Source organism: Cynocephalus volans, chromosome 7 (genome assembly GCF_027409185.1).
Source record: "Cynocephalus volans isolate mCynVol1 chromosome 7, mCynVol1.pri, whole genome shotgun sequence".
In the NCBI taxonomy this organism is placed as follows: Eukaryota; Metazoa; Chordata; class Mammalia; order Dermoptera; family Cynocephalidae; genus Cynocephalus; species Cynocephalus volans.
The window spans coordinates 135,155,155-135,170,229 of NC_084466.1; the positions used below are offsets into that span (position 1 = coordinate 135,155,155).

At 37.8% G+C, this 15,075-nt stretch overlaps 1 protein-coding gene across 1 annotated transcript in view; it reads left to right on the forward strand.

Annotated features, from left to right (window-relative positions):
* CFAP58 (cilia and flagella associated protein 58) overlaps positions 1-15,075 on the forward strand; it is a 106,758-nt gene that overhangs the window by 18,880 nt on the left and 72,803 nt on the right. The window contains exons 8-9 of the mRNA XM_063101605.1: positions 826-908; positions 2,913-3,104. Of these exons, the coding sequence (XP_062957675.1) occupies positions 826-908; positions 2,913-3,104 (275 nt within the window). The remainder of the gene's footprint in view (positions 1-825; positions 909-2,912; positions 3,105-15,075) is intronic.

Here is a 15,075-nt window from a genome sequence, read left to right on the forward strand (position 1 = left end):
AATTGCTATTAATTTTCTAGAGAGAAATTTGGCAGTAGGAGAGAAGTGTCTTTTAAAATTCCCCTTTGATCCGGGACTTCCTCTTCTAGAGGAACAAATGAACAAGAACTTTCACAGGATTATTACTTATAACTACAAAAAAAAAAAATTGGAAGTAACTTAAATGTTAAAAAGGGGGATTGGGTAAATTATGCATTCTTATATAGTGAAAAACCGTGAAGTTATTAAAAATTTGGATGTAAATGCACATTTATAACATATAAAAGCATTTATTCTGTTAATTATAAAAGCAAGCTACAAAATAGTATATGTAGTATGATTCCCACTTGGGGTGCGTGTGTGTGTGTGTGTATTTATTTGTTTATACTTACATACACATATATATTTGTGTAGGAAAAAGCCTGGAAAGAGACATATCAAAATACTAAGGGGATTCTAGTTTATTTAATTTTTTTCCTTTTGTTTATCTAGATTTCTAACTTCATTCTGTACTTCTGTTTACTTGTATAGTAAAAAAGATATAAAAAGAGCAAGAACTTTTTGGAGTCAGGAAAACCAAGCTTCTAGTCTTAGCCCTGTCACCTCTTGGCTGCGGACTCTTGGCACATGGCTTGATCTCTCTAAGCCTCAGCTTCCATCTGTCTAGTGAGAGAGGAAGACCTTCCTCACTGAGTTATAATGAAGATCATGTAACAATTAATAGCAGTTTTATAGTTACCGATGAACATGTAAAGCAGTTTCTGAATCGCTTTGGCTTTGGCTTTGACAGATTCTCTCTTAGGTCGACTCTACACTTATTACTTTTCTCTCTGAATATTAATATAGAGGTGGAGGCTTCAAAGAAACAAGCGGAACTTGATAGGAAAGCCACGGATGAGCTTCTGAGAGAAAGGGACATACTAAGTAAGGTGAGTTTCTTACAGTAACACTGCTAATTAAATGTCTTTCTTTAGCCCTATAATATCTGCCTATAACCAGTTGTATGGAGAGAGAAAACTCCGAGGTATACAAACATAGATTAGAAGAAATAATAGTGCTTAATTTTCTTCTAAGCAGCTGCCTGCAGTCTACCATTCATTCACTGGCCATAAATCGAAACTGCATTATCACCTGTGAACATAAAAGGACTTTGGAGAATTAGCATATAAACCAGCAGGGGATTTCAGAGCATTTTGTGGATTCTGTTTTTACTGCTAGTGTGTTACTTGGCATCCTAAGCAATTGATCAAAATTTTTGAATTTAATATCTATAATCTACAACTTTTACTAATCCCAAAATTATAAGTGAATGCTAATTAAATTTCAACCTTGAGGTATTAGGTATAAGGATGGCAGGTCGGTACTATAATAAGTCTAAACTTTCCCTGGCGTGGAGGGGGAGGCTGCTTCCATAACAACCCAATGGCTTTTGGCCAAGACAGCATCTCATCAATGTAGAAATTGCCTGTATTTGTTCATTCTGACTTTCATTACTTTTTTTAGGTTTCCCAGAGTTGAACAAATGTTAACAAAATAAACTACACTTTACCTTAAAGTAGGCTATTTAGGGAATCTCAGGAAATGGTTTGAGATTAGATCTGTACATGCTAAGCATGACTTAAGAAAATTACTGAAGTTTCTTTTTTCTCTGTAATCCTGGAAACTGTTCTTTTAAATTTGTACGTATAAAAATCATGTTGGGTTTAGATTTTTAAATTTATTTCTAACACATGCAACATTTAATGCCTTTATATTTTTATATAGAGGTAAACAACCTATAGGCTTTCTGGATAGGACACATAGCACAACAGTAATTTTACATTTATTTGTTTGGTGTGATTAATGTCAGTTCCTCCTTTAGGGCAGGGTATACTTTTTTTATTTTTCTTTCCTGGCCATTGTTTTCTTAGTGCCTAGCTCAGTACCTAACTCTACAGGTACTGTAGAGTGTTTTTTTTTTTTTTTTTTTTTTTATTGTGGTTAAATACCCCAAACAGAAAATCTACTATTAATGACATTTAGGGCAACCACAATGTTGTGCAACCACTACCACTATCTAGTTCCAGAATATTCTCATCACCCCAAAAGGATACCCTGGGCCAGTTTAGCAGTCACTCCTCATTCCCTACTTCTCTTGCCCATGACAACTATTCATCTGCTTTCTGTTTCTAGGGATTTGACTATTGTGTACGTTTATATAAATGGAATCACACACTCAAGGTTCATCCATGCTGTACCATGCATCAGTACTTCATTCCTTTCTGTGGCTGAATAATATTCCACTCTATGGATATACCATGTTTTGTTTATCAGTTTACCAGCTGATGGACATTTGGGTTGTTTCTGTCTTTTGGCTTTTGTGAATAGTGCTACTGTGGACATTCATGTACAAGTTTTTGCTTTTATTCCTTTTGGGTCCACACCCAAGAGTAAAATTGTTGGGTCGTATGTTAATTCTAGGTATCTGCCTTTTTAATAAGCTGATTTTATTTTACTTTGTAGTCAAAGCCTGAGTTGCATGATTAGGTTTAGTCATTCCAGCCTCACAAGATAAAGGCTAGAGTGGGATGGAGAATAAAAGCATGGACTTTGGGGTCAGCCAGCCGTGGATTCAAATCCTAGCTCTACCACTTCCTTGTTATGAACTTGTAGGCAAGTGGCTTAACCCTTCAGACTGTTTCCTACCCCTAAAATGGGAGTGATATAGTATCCACTTCTTAAGGATGATGTGATCACTTAGTGCAGTTATATGTGCATTTAAACTGCTGTGTACAAAATTAACATAACAAGCTCTTAATAAGCTGTAGAAGTATGATTATTTTTATTCATCCAAAAGACAAGACATCTAATTATTTTGGAGATGAGGCAGGGAGTAAAACTTAACCAAAAATCCTCCAACATTACGAGTAATATGGCTGCTTTGTTATTTTTAGAATATGCTTAAAGCGGTCAGTGCGACCCAGAAGCAGGTAGACCTGGTAAAGCTCCATGAACAAGCCAAGAGGAACCTGGAGGAAGAAATCCAGAACTACAAGGCTGAAGCTCAGAAGCAGAGAAAGATCATCTTTCAACTGGAGAAGGAACGTGATCGGTACATCAATGAAGCCAGCGAACTCACCCAAAAGGTAATGTTATGGGTGGGGCACAGGCACATTTTTTCTTCTGCATTTCTGACTGTCACAACTGTTGCAAAGACAATTTATTTAGATCCCCGCTTGCGCCTTGCATGAAGATTTTAGAGGAATGATGTGGACAGAATAAAAGCTGTCCCAAGCCTGGGCCGGATTGTGAAACAGACAACACCTGTCCTTGGGGTTCTCTCATTTCTGCTTTATGGGCCCCTCTTTCAACTTCTGGGTTCCTCTCTTCTCTGTTGTCCTGCTGTGCAGCATCCCTGGGTTGGTGCTGGCAACATCATCTCTCAACCCTCTATTGTCAGACCCCTCTTCCTCCCTCTAGCTGTTATTGAAATTCTTGTCTCCTCTGAGCAAGGATTCCACTAGTTCTTAGGAGAAAAGCAGCCCATTAAATGACTTGAAGTTAAGATGTGAGTGACTACTGGCGTCAAATAGGTGTGTCCCATATCCAAAGAACATTTTTATTTTAAAACTATTGTGAACCTAAAACCCCACCACTCGTGGACATCCACACATTGGGTAGCTGAGTTCTACATTTCTACTTGTAAACTGCTTAAGAGGGAGAAGTCTTAAAGAAGCATCAAGAATGACTTAGGAGATTTGCGTTTTATTTTAACTAGCTGTCTTAGCACATCGCCTGCACTAAGTGCGAGCAGTGAAACTAGTACTCTCTTTAGTGCATTCATGGAGGGCATAAGCAGTGGTCCAAGGATGAGGGTGGTGGGGGGTGGCTGAAGAATGGAGAAAAGTTTTAGCTATGAGACTGAGAAAAGAGTTTGGAGAAAAGATTCATTTAGTTTTTTTCCTATCAAAATGTTTTCTGCTATGCAATGTAAGCCCATCTTCTCAATGAGATCCACAATAAATTCTACAGTGCTTACCTTAAGCTTTGCTTAAACATGCAAAGCTTTTGCATGTTTAAGCTTTGATTTTTGTTTTGTTTTTTGTTTTTGGAGGGGAATCTCAAAGAAGATGACAAAGGGACAGCCAACATTTGAATGATACACATAAAGAAAGTGGGAAACAAGCTTTATTAATAGGAAACCAGCTTCTCTGCACTTAGACTACATAAATGCTGAACAGATATTTCCGGAAGCACTATTTAGGGGCACTGGTGCATGTGCTCTATCTAGCCCTGGCAGGACAGAGACCCCCAGTGATTCTCACATATCTGATTGGGAGCCAATGGCGTAGAGCATATTTCTCTTCTGACTTAATCTTCTTAGAAGCTCCATTGACTGGCTTATTGATTCCGAGATGACTATTTGTCAGTTCAGACTCTTGTAATTCTCAGGCTTGGACTAGCACATTAGCTTCTGTATTCGTCAACTTACACTGTAACAAATAACCCCCAAACCTCAGTGGTTTACAGCAACAAAGGTCTATTTTTTTCTCAGATTAATGGCCTTTGAGGGTCAGCTACAGCCCTGCTTCTTGTCCTCTTCACTCCAGGCTAACACTGTCGGGATGCACTGGCCTCTTGACAAAGGGGAAAGAGTGAAATAGTGGACCCTCGTGATGCTCTCTGAGCTTCTGCTGACAAGAGAAGGGCAGAGGACCTGTCCACTCATATTCCACTAGCCAAAGCAAGCCACATGGCCATGCCTGATATCCTGGGCAGGAGTGTTATCCTCCTAACGGAGGGACCCTGTGGGGTGAGGCAGCGAATACATTTAAATGTATAATCTCATCTATTGCAGCCTCTTACTTCTTCCTGATAAGCAGTCTCTGTCTACTCCAGGCTGCCTTTGTGCCACCGTCAGAGCTAACTCCTGAAAATTCCAACATGGTTTTATCATTACTCTGGCCTTACAAACCTCTTCACCTCTCAGCTCCCTGGGGCAGTGCCTCCTAACATTTTCCACGTTGCGGCACATGTAGCAAATTACATGGGAACAAGGAGAGGCTGTTCAGGGCTGGAGGGGACTAACCCAGAGATGCCAGCTGTCCAGGTCCCACCTGGCCATCCTGTGGGCAGAGTGAATCAGCATTTTGGTAGACACCTATAATGCATGCAAAGCACAATAGTTTGGATACTCCAACCTATGGGATAGAGTTCAAGCTCTTTCTTTTCTCGGGAAAGTCCTTCCTCTTCTTCTCTGCATGGCAAACTCCTATTCATCCTTCAAGGCCTAGCTCAGATGCTCAGATCAAAGCCTCCTCTGACTCCCCAGAGAGAGCTAGTCATTTTCTACTTTAAGAATTTGTTGGTGTGTCTGGAATGGCACTTGTCAACCTCGAGTGTAATTATTTATTGGCATATTTGTTTACTTTACAGTGAGCTCTTGGGAGCAAGGACTTTATCTCATTCATTTCTTTATTTCCAGCATCCTGGCACATAGTAGGTACTAAAAAAGTGTTTGTTAAACAAATAGATAGATGATGAGTGGTAAAAAGAATGCTGCCACTGATTTTAATGTAGGATTGTATATTTTTCTTGGCTTCCTTGTAAAGGAGAGATACTGGTACCAAGTTCTGCTGTTAACTGTTTTTCACAATTTCTGGATTTCTGGTGTTTAACTGCACGAGGTTATAGAATGTGTTACCGAAATAATTTAAGTGCAAGTTCTTAAAATATTATTTATCAACTACAATTGTTTTATCTCTTGCTTAACCTCTTTTCAACATATATCAGTTGCTATAGCAACTTGCATCATCTCTGGATTTCTTATTACGAGCATGTATGTCTTTTTGTCCTCCCCTCATAGTTCCTTTTTTCTTTACTGTTCAACACACACACACACACACACACACACACACACACACACACCCCTACCTCATTCCCACAAATAAAAAGCTCTCTTTTGTGCATTTTATTTATAGGACATTGAGGAATAATCCAAGGTTGAGGAATATGTCATGAAACGGACATTTTCATTTACAGGCATATACAGCATAATGACATTTTGGTCACATGCACAGTGATGGTCCCATAAGATTAAGACAGCTACACCACATCACCTAGGTGCATAGTAGGCCATACCATCTAGTAGGTTTGTATAAGTGCACTCTGGGATGTTCACACGACAATGGAATAGCATAAAGACGCATTTCTCAGAACGTATCCCTGTCATTAAGTGACATATGACTGTACTTAGAAAGTAAGTAAACGTAGCTCCAAGTTTATCCTTTTGACCCAGAAACTTCTTTTGTAAAAACCAAATCTAAGGAAAAGTAAGAAATCTTTTGTAAAGATTTTGAAGATTTTTTCTTCAAAAAGTATTTTACAATAATGAAAAATAGGAGTCAGCCCAAATCTGAAAAAAGGAAAAGGTTAAATAAATTGTGCTACGTTTATGTGACACAATATTACATAGCTGTTAAAATCATGTGCTTGAAAAATAGTTCTAAAAATGGACAACATGTTCATGCCTTAGAACCTGAGAAAGACAGTGTAAGATTATTTATATACTTTGACACCAATTTTGTGTGCATAGAAAAAGGATTGGCGGTATTCCTCATTAGGGGGCTTGTGAGGATTAAGTGAGGTGATATTTGTGAAGTACTTAGAACAATTTTTGGCACGTCGTAAATGTTATATAAGTAACAAATATATAAATAAATACATTTTTTGATAAATAGTTCAGAGTTTTTCCTTAAAGTGGCATTTAAATGCAGCTATTCAGGAGGTGGGAGAGGGAGAGGCGAGGGAGGATTTGGTAAAGGGACACGAAAATCAACTACATTGTATATTGATAAAATAAAATTAAATTATAAAACATAAAATAAATGTAGCTATTCTCAACATCTTGTTAAACGTCAATAAGGTGCAAACACAGATGAAATGTTTTAACAGCATCAAACACTAAGGTTGACATAAAGCCTGATGATAAAATAGATATGAGAATCTTTAAGATGAGAATCTTAAAGTCAACAGAGTTGAATTGAGAAAAACTTGGACCTCAACTCATGGTCCCTTCAATTTGCTTCATAAAAGAGACTGTCTGAAAAGAGCTAGAAAGATGCTTTAGAACTATCCCACCCCCAGCTCTCTTCCCTGACTCAGGGTCTACCCTACCCAAGAACTGATCACTCATGTGTTAGTCAGAGTTCTTCAGAGAAACAGAACAAGTAGGATATACGCATATATGTGTGTACGTGGATACATATGGAGGTTTTTAAAATGAGGATTGGCTCATGTGATTATGGAGGCTGAGAAGTCCCGTGACCTGCTGTCTGCAAGCTGAAGACCTAGGAAAGTCAGTTACATAATTCAGTCTGAGTCCAAAGGCCTGAGAACCAGGGGAGCTGATGATATAAATTTCAGTCCAGGGTCCAGAGAAGATGAGGTGAAATGTCGCAGCTCAAACAGGCAGACAGGAAGCAAAAAGGGGAGGATTCCTTCTTCCTCTGCCTTTTGTTCTATTCAGGCCCTCAGTGGAGTGGATCATGCCTACCCATCAGTGGAGGGCAACCTACTTTACTGAATCCATTGATGCAAATGCTAATCTCATCTGGAAGTATGCGTACAGACATACCCACAAATTATGTTTAATCTGGACACCTATGGCCACTCAAATTGACACCAAAATTAACTATCTCACTCTACCTTCCTACTACTCAGCTGTTTTTGCCCAACTGGTTGGGAAAATACATCCAACCCAGTGAATAATTGAGCAGGCAGTGGAGGAGCTGGTCACAGGCTGTGCAGCATGGCTCAGAGGTGTGATAGGACAGAGAGAATCAACCCTGCTAGTAGGACACACAAGGAATTATAGTTTTCTATATGCTACATCAGCTCAGAGTAAAAGGGAATTGGGATGGGGCTACTATTATATCACTAAATGAAAGAACACTGGAAAGGGTTAAGTGAACTGGGACTCTGGACATCACTATGTTTCCAACTGTAGATTTGAAAGTGGATTCTATCGTCATTCTGGGGTATTAAGAGTTGGAACAAGGTAAACCCACCCACCTTAATGGTATTGCTGTTAGGTTGCAATAAATTCCACTTGGCTCAAGGATGAGTTAAAGAAAAAAGCAGCTTAATGGAGCCTATATATGCCTTAGAACCAGAGAAAGAGGATGGCTTGTGGGAGCCCCAGGGCAAAGGCCTGGCTCTGAAAACTCATCTATGGCAAGATCTTTAGGTTGAATCCTCTGAAACAGCCATTTTTATAAGTAAAAAAACAATTGACTATCAGATTTCACAGGGTTCAGCCTAATAGAAGAAAATGTAGGAAAAAGGTCTAGCTTCCTTCAAAGAGTACAAATAAGTAAAACTTGGTGCCAAGTTTCCTGTAATGGGAATAACAGGCTTTGTTTAGCTAAATACCTTGATATTTGCATTGGTATGAAAAGTGAGACCCCGTGAATCAAAGTGAAACAAAGTAACACAATAAAAATAACAGGAATTGGGAAGAGAAGAGGATGGTGAGTTGGCAATGGGAAAGAGGTGGGTAAGGATGAGAGAGAGGGAAAAATAACACCAACATCCAAGCAGTAGGCTGGTGTATTAGTCTGTTTCTGTTGCTTATAACAAAATACATGGAGCTGGGTACTTTGTAAGAAAACGAAATTTATTGCTTACAGTTTTGGAGACTGGGAAGTCCAAAGTCCAGGGAACACAATTGGTGAAGGCCTTCGGTGGTGGTGGCTTCATTGACCCAGGGTATCATACTGTGAGATGGCAGAAGCAGAGAGAGCAGAGAGAGCAAGAGAGAAAGAGAGAAAGACAGACTCTATTCTTCTTTTGAAGCCCTCAGAGGCATGCCCCTGACCACCATTTTTAATCCATTCACTAGGGCATGGTCCTACAATCTAATCACCTCTTCAAGGCTCCACCTTTCATTTACCATAATAGGATTTCCCACCCTCTTAACAGTCACAGTGGGGGCTTAGTTTCTAATGCATAAAACTTAACACAATTCAAGCTTCAATTTTTGGGGGGACATAATTCAATCCACTGCTGCTGGGATCTTCTGGAAGAGACCACTAGTGAGGAAGGAGTTCCCAGAGGCAGGAATGATGGAGGAATTGCTGAGAATGGAGATGTCCAATATTTGATTTTAAGTTTCCTACATGCTCTGTACCTCAAACCTAAGGCTGACAGCCCTGCAGTTGTGATTGCACTTCGAGAAGCAGGCACAGGGTGGTGAGGGGTGTGAGGTAACACATCCTAGAAAAGGGACAGAACGTGCAAGAGACAAGATGCTGACTGAGATTCCAGAACGCTATGGAAACAGGAAATTGAAGCCATAGTAAGTAGGAGAAATATAATTCCTTTAAGAATTCTTGGAAATGTTAGGAGGGATGTTGGGTTTCCTACAATGCAGAAGATTCTAGACTTGTTGTTGATGTTGTTGTTGTTAAGGACAGTAGAATATAGGACTGTCATCTGGGTTCTAAGTCCAAGATGGCATTACCTTTAGGAAAAAGCAAAGATGAAATACAGAGATGGATAAAATAAGAAACAATTATAAAAATACTAAAAAACAAACAAAACCCAAACAAAATGAAAACGAACAATGGCAGATTTAAAATCCACACTGAAGTTAGTAAAAAACAGAATTGATGTTGTGGAAAATGAAATCAATGAAGTAGAGTGCAAACTTGAAGGGTTCTCTTAGAATGCAGACAAAAAATTTAAACACAATAATTATCAAAGAGAAGATAAGAGATAGGAGGATAGAAAATAGAAAAAAGAGAGTTGGTTTCTGATGGAGGAACTGAGCCCCAAATCAAAGATGTAATGGGACAATATTTTCTGGAGATGAAGAAAGACCTGTGTTCATGGATGGACCATGTTCCAGGCAAAATCAGTAACAGGAGAATGTCAAGTAGACTTGCCCTGGAAGAAAGTTATTTTGTGTATGTGTTTTACCTACAAGGATGGAGAAAAGTGCTCAAGAATTTAGGCAAGAAAAAGCAAGAAGCTTAGTTTTGTTTTTTTTTAATAGGAAAAAGAGCAGAAGGAAATATACTAACATTAGTAGTGGTTATCTCTGGGTGGTAAGAACACAGATTGTTTTATTTTTTCTTTTTAAAAAAATTCCTTCAATTTATTATACAAAGAACATTTATTTTTCTCTCTCAAAAGATTCTGGTTTTTAATAAGCTTACCTTTGCCACTATTGACCCTGTGTTGTATTTTCTCTACACATATTGCTTTAATTTCCTCCTTTTAGGCTTTTTGTATTTTTTAGTTTTCTAGAATGAATACATATTACTTTAGTATTCTGATAAAAAATAAATAAGCCATATTAATAACATTCTGCCAAATAAATAAAATGCCAAATAAAATGCCACTTTTCCCAATGAGCGTTATGAAAAGTGATCTCTAACTCCTCTGTACTCGGATCCCCTCTCTGGAAGTTGAGGAATCCTGATTTAACTTCCCATTATTTGCGTGTCTGCTTGTTCCTACCTACTGGCTTCTTGGGGGAAAATCGTATTCAGTGTTAAGTTCTTCATATTACTTATTGCACTCAATTTTTTTTTGAAAGAACAAATGGGAAACCTAAATGGACATCTAAATTAACTAGTTGAAGACTCCCTTTTAAGTATCTATATTAAATTCTTCTTCAATAATATATTTACTTATCACTCTGGGTCTGCCTTCCCATTTGAATTCATGTGACACATGTTGCCACAATGCACGATCTTATCTGGATTATCTTCACATTTTTAGCTGCAAGTGACTTCCTGGCATTTTTCCTTCTGGGCTGCAAACAGCATCAACATTTGCCTTCTAGTTCTTTCTGGTTTAGAGAAAGAAAGGTGAAATCTAAGATGCTGAAAGTCCTACCTTATGTTTTATTAATTTAACCTGGCATTTGCAAATGAGAAAGAAGATACCCACTTGTGCCAGAATTGGATGGCTCGGTATCCCAAACTTTTTCTTCTGTGTTTGTCTCAGGCAACACTTGCCATAATAATGCTGCATAATAAACAACCACAAAATCTCAGTGGTGCACAAAAACAGGCACTTATTTCTCACACGCCTGCACTTGACTGAAGTTCAGCTAATCTAGGCTGGGCTTGCTTGGGCTTGGCTCTGGGCTGTAGGTCGGGCCCAGTTCTGCACAACACATTTCTCATCCTCCAGGTGTGTGTTCTTCTCATGGAGAAATGCAGGAGTGCAAAAGGCCCACATAAGCACATTTCACATCTCTCTGCTTGACTGATGTCCTGACATCCCATTGGCTATGGCAAGTCACATGGCCAAGTCCAACACCAGTGGCATGGGGAAACATACTCCTCCCATGACATTGTGGGACAAGGGGAAGGAGTGAGTATTTGCTCAACCATAAGATAATCTATTCCAGGGTTTCAGCACCCTTTGTGCTCATGATTTTTCCTTTGCTGTAGTCTAAATTTTAGGATTCAGATAAATTGAGAGGCATCAGGAATGGCATCAGAAGTTGTGGTCTACCGTATTTACTCCTTTGTGAACTTTTACAAGTTCTAGGTAAAACCATTCCTAGTTAATTATTCAATCAGCTGCACACTTCACATTATGCTCGTGCCTCATTTTAGGACCCTTCCTTTTTCATTCTAAACATTAAACTTCTGGCAATCATCTTCCCGACATTTATATATGCTGAAAAGTATTCTTTTACAATAAATCCCTACCTAACAATTTCTTAGCTCTTTGCTCATTTGCCTATAACAGTGTCAACCAAAGCTCTTCTAGACAGAACTTCCAGGAAATGAATAATAATGTGCTTTCAAGGGCTTAGGAGCAAGCAAGAAAAGTAAAAGGTGCTTAAAGAAATATTGTCCATTAGATAGATATTTTCATAATGAAATAAAGCTCCCGTTTATTTGATGTTTATTGGAATTTTATGCAGAGCATCTTTAATTGGGTAGAAACCTGGAGAGATGCATCAAGGGAATAAACACAAATTATAAGCTCTTTGTGCCATCATGAAGGAAGTGTATGCATATCACTACTTTCCTGCAGAACAGGATTTTATTCCTAGAAAAATCAAATAGATTTGTTAAGTACTAGTATTTATAATATGATATAATGTAACCTATCATGATAACTTGTTAACATTTATTAAATAATTAAATTACTATTTGCTAGATACTTATATGATGGCACAGATGTCTGTTCTCTCACTTAAGTTCTCGTAGTAGCCCTCCGAGGTAGATGTTGTCATATCCCTCATTTTATAATATAACACGTTATAAAAAATGGATAGAAACATAGATATGCCTCTATAAATGTAAGATAGAGGATAAAATAAGAAAGCAAACGTAGGGAAGATTTAAAATTTCACATGCCTAGGCAAATAGGTGTTTTCTATTTTCAGAGAGTGAGTTTTTCAGTTTCATTTTGAATGTAAAGGCACTGTCAGCATTCAAACCATTGACATTAGGTTAGAAAAACTTACTTGAGAGGTTTATTGTGCTGATATTTCATCAAATGCAAGTTAAGGGGTCCCAAACTCAATGACCTACTTTCTTATCCTGCCTCAGTCTATATGATGTTCTGGCGATGCTGCAGTTTTCCAGTGTGCATTATTGATTTTTATCTTGCTCTTATTTCTATTGGCAGGTTGTTTTAACAGAAAAAGAAAAGGTAGAAGTAAGTTATAAACTGGGACTGTAACCCCATCATGCACCGTAATCATTTTCTGGGCTCTGCAGTGGGCCTACAAATGCTAGGAGCTCCAATTCTCTGGCTGTAATAAAACTTTCTATATTTGGATGTGATTTATCTCATGAGTTGGTTTGAGGTATCTGCAAGTGCAATCAATTAATCGAGCTCCAGCTCCACAACTGGCATCCCTCATTCTCTGATTTTAACACCACTTTTAACTGGGAACGGCTTTCTGTTGAGAGGTTTTACTGCTTCTTAATACCCCACACGGTTTATGAAATTTGAGGATTTGGACTTCTGCATGACATTGGTTTGAATGATTTCCATCAAAATAAATTTAGTCCGAACACTTAGAAATAAATTGCTTTGTAAACTGTCTTTTCCCTTAGTTTCAATACTTGTTATTTTTCATTGTCATTTTACTTAAATTCCTTTGATATTCTTCGTATCACGATGGGTTCTTATTTCTCCCAGCTTCAGGAATCCAGAAACAATTTTGTGATTTTTTCACAGTTGTGTACAGAAGGATGGACCATGCTAGTTGGATGCTCAAAAAAGAAATGCCCTTAGCTACATCTTTTCTTTGGAGCATTATTCTGTCTGTGCAAAGGATTATTCTTGTTATAATATCACTCAAAGTGATTGAACAAGCAATTTTTTCTTTTCTCTGATGTGCTGCTTGATGCTCTGAATACTGATAGCACTGTTGAAAGTATCTATTCATTTCACAGAAACCAAAGAGGGTAATTTTTTGTCCATAGAAAGGCTAAATTTTAGACTAAAATAGAGCCTTTTCTTTTAAAAAAAAATCAAACAAATTAACAGATCCAGTAATAGGTACATTATTTAGGTTTTCTATTTATTTAAAACTTATACATTTTAATTTCCAGTGTTGATATCTTTAAAGGCCACCTGCTACTCATTTTTAAAGATCCAAAGATGTCGATCAAAGAAATGGTGGAAAAAGGAACAAGATTTCTTTTCATTTAAGATCCATCCACATGCCTTTTCCCCAGACCTCCTTGTCTTTGATTTTCTAATCTTGTTCCTTCCAGGCCCCAACCAACCATCCAAGCTATTCACCACTGAGTCTGTATATAATTTTACCTTGAGCTATTTTCTTTCCACACGAAATGGATAATAGCAATTAATAATAAAACAACAGTAAAATCCTGTAAAAATACTTTGTATTACTCATTGCATAGATTTAAAAAATTGGTTGAAATAGATAATTCTTTTTAAAATATATGCATCAAGGTTTGACTCAAGAAGTAGAAAACTTAGAGCAATAACTATGGAACCTGGTGAAAAAGTTGAGGAAGAATTAGCTCCAACACCGACTGACAGCCTAATGACTTTAGACTTAATTTCCTTCATGCTTTCAAGAATCAGATTGTTCTCATGTTATCTAATTTTGTGTGTGTGAATTTAGGAAAAGCTGCTCATACACTTTGTATTATTTGGGGTAATAGTCATAGACTTTTTTTTACTGATATAACTCATGCCTTCTAGAATGATAACGTATAAAGATTCCAGGCCTAGAAGAGATGATCCTGGGGTCCAAGGTGGGTCCTTGGTTGGGATGGTTAAGGACTAAAAAGGAAGAGGCAGTTTCCATAAATTATGTAAATCTGTAATATTACCTGCCTAGATAAGATGTGTAGGTCTATCCTCAGAAACTATTAAACTTCCAGTCTTTGATTCTCCCATAACACCCTGTGCATCTCAATTTACTGGCTGGATCCATTCCTTGATGATCCATTCTATGGTGGAGTTACTCACTAGAAGTGAACTTGAGGGTAGGGAGTGTATCTTATTTTTCTTTATATCACTTGTGCTTTTACTGTGCCCGCCATAGATAGGTCCTCAATATATGTTCATTAAGTAAATGAATAAATGGGTGACTGAATGAATGAATAAACAGAAAGGTATTTCATTCATTTTATGAAACTAACAGGAACCTTGATATTAAAATAGAACTAAAAAGAAAGCTACAGGCCTATATCACTTAGGAAAATGTATGCAGAATCCTAAATGAAATTCTAGCAAACCAAATTCAATAGTACGTTAAAAGAATCATCCAGTATGACCAAAGAGGATCTTTCCGAAACTGCAAGGATAGTTTTTTATTACGAAAACTATTGCTGGCAGTGTAGTGACGTGAAGTGTTATAGCCATTCTTGAAAGCAATCCAGCAGTATCTATTGAAGTTAAAAATATCCATGTCTTTTGAGCAGCTATTCCGCTCCTGGGAATCCATTCCATAGAGGTAAAAGCACAAGCACATGAGAACACATGTATAAAAATGTTTACTGCAGCATGGTTCAGAGTGGCAAAAAAAGTGAAAACAAAGTTAATACCCATCAGAGAGGAAGAGTTGAGTATCTGATGGTACACCCACATTGCAGG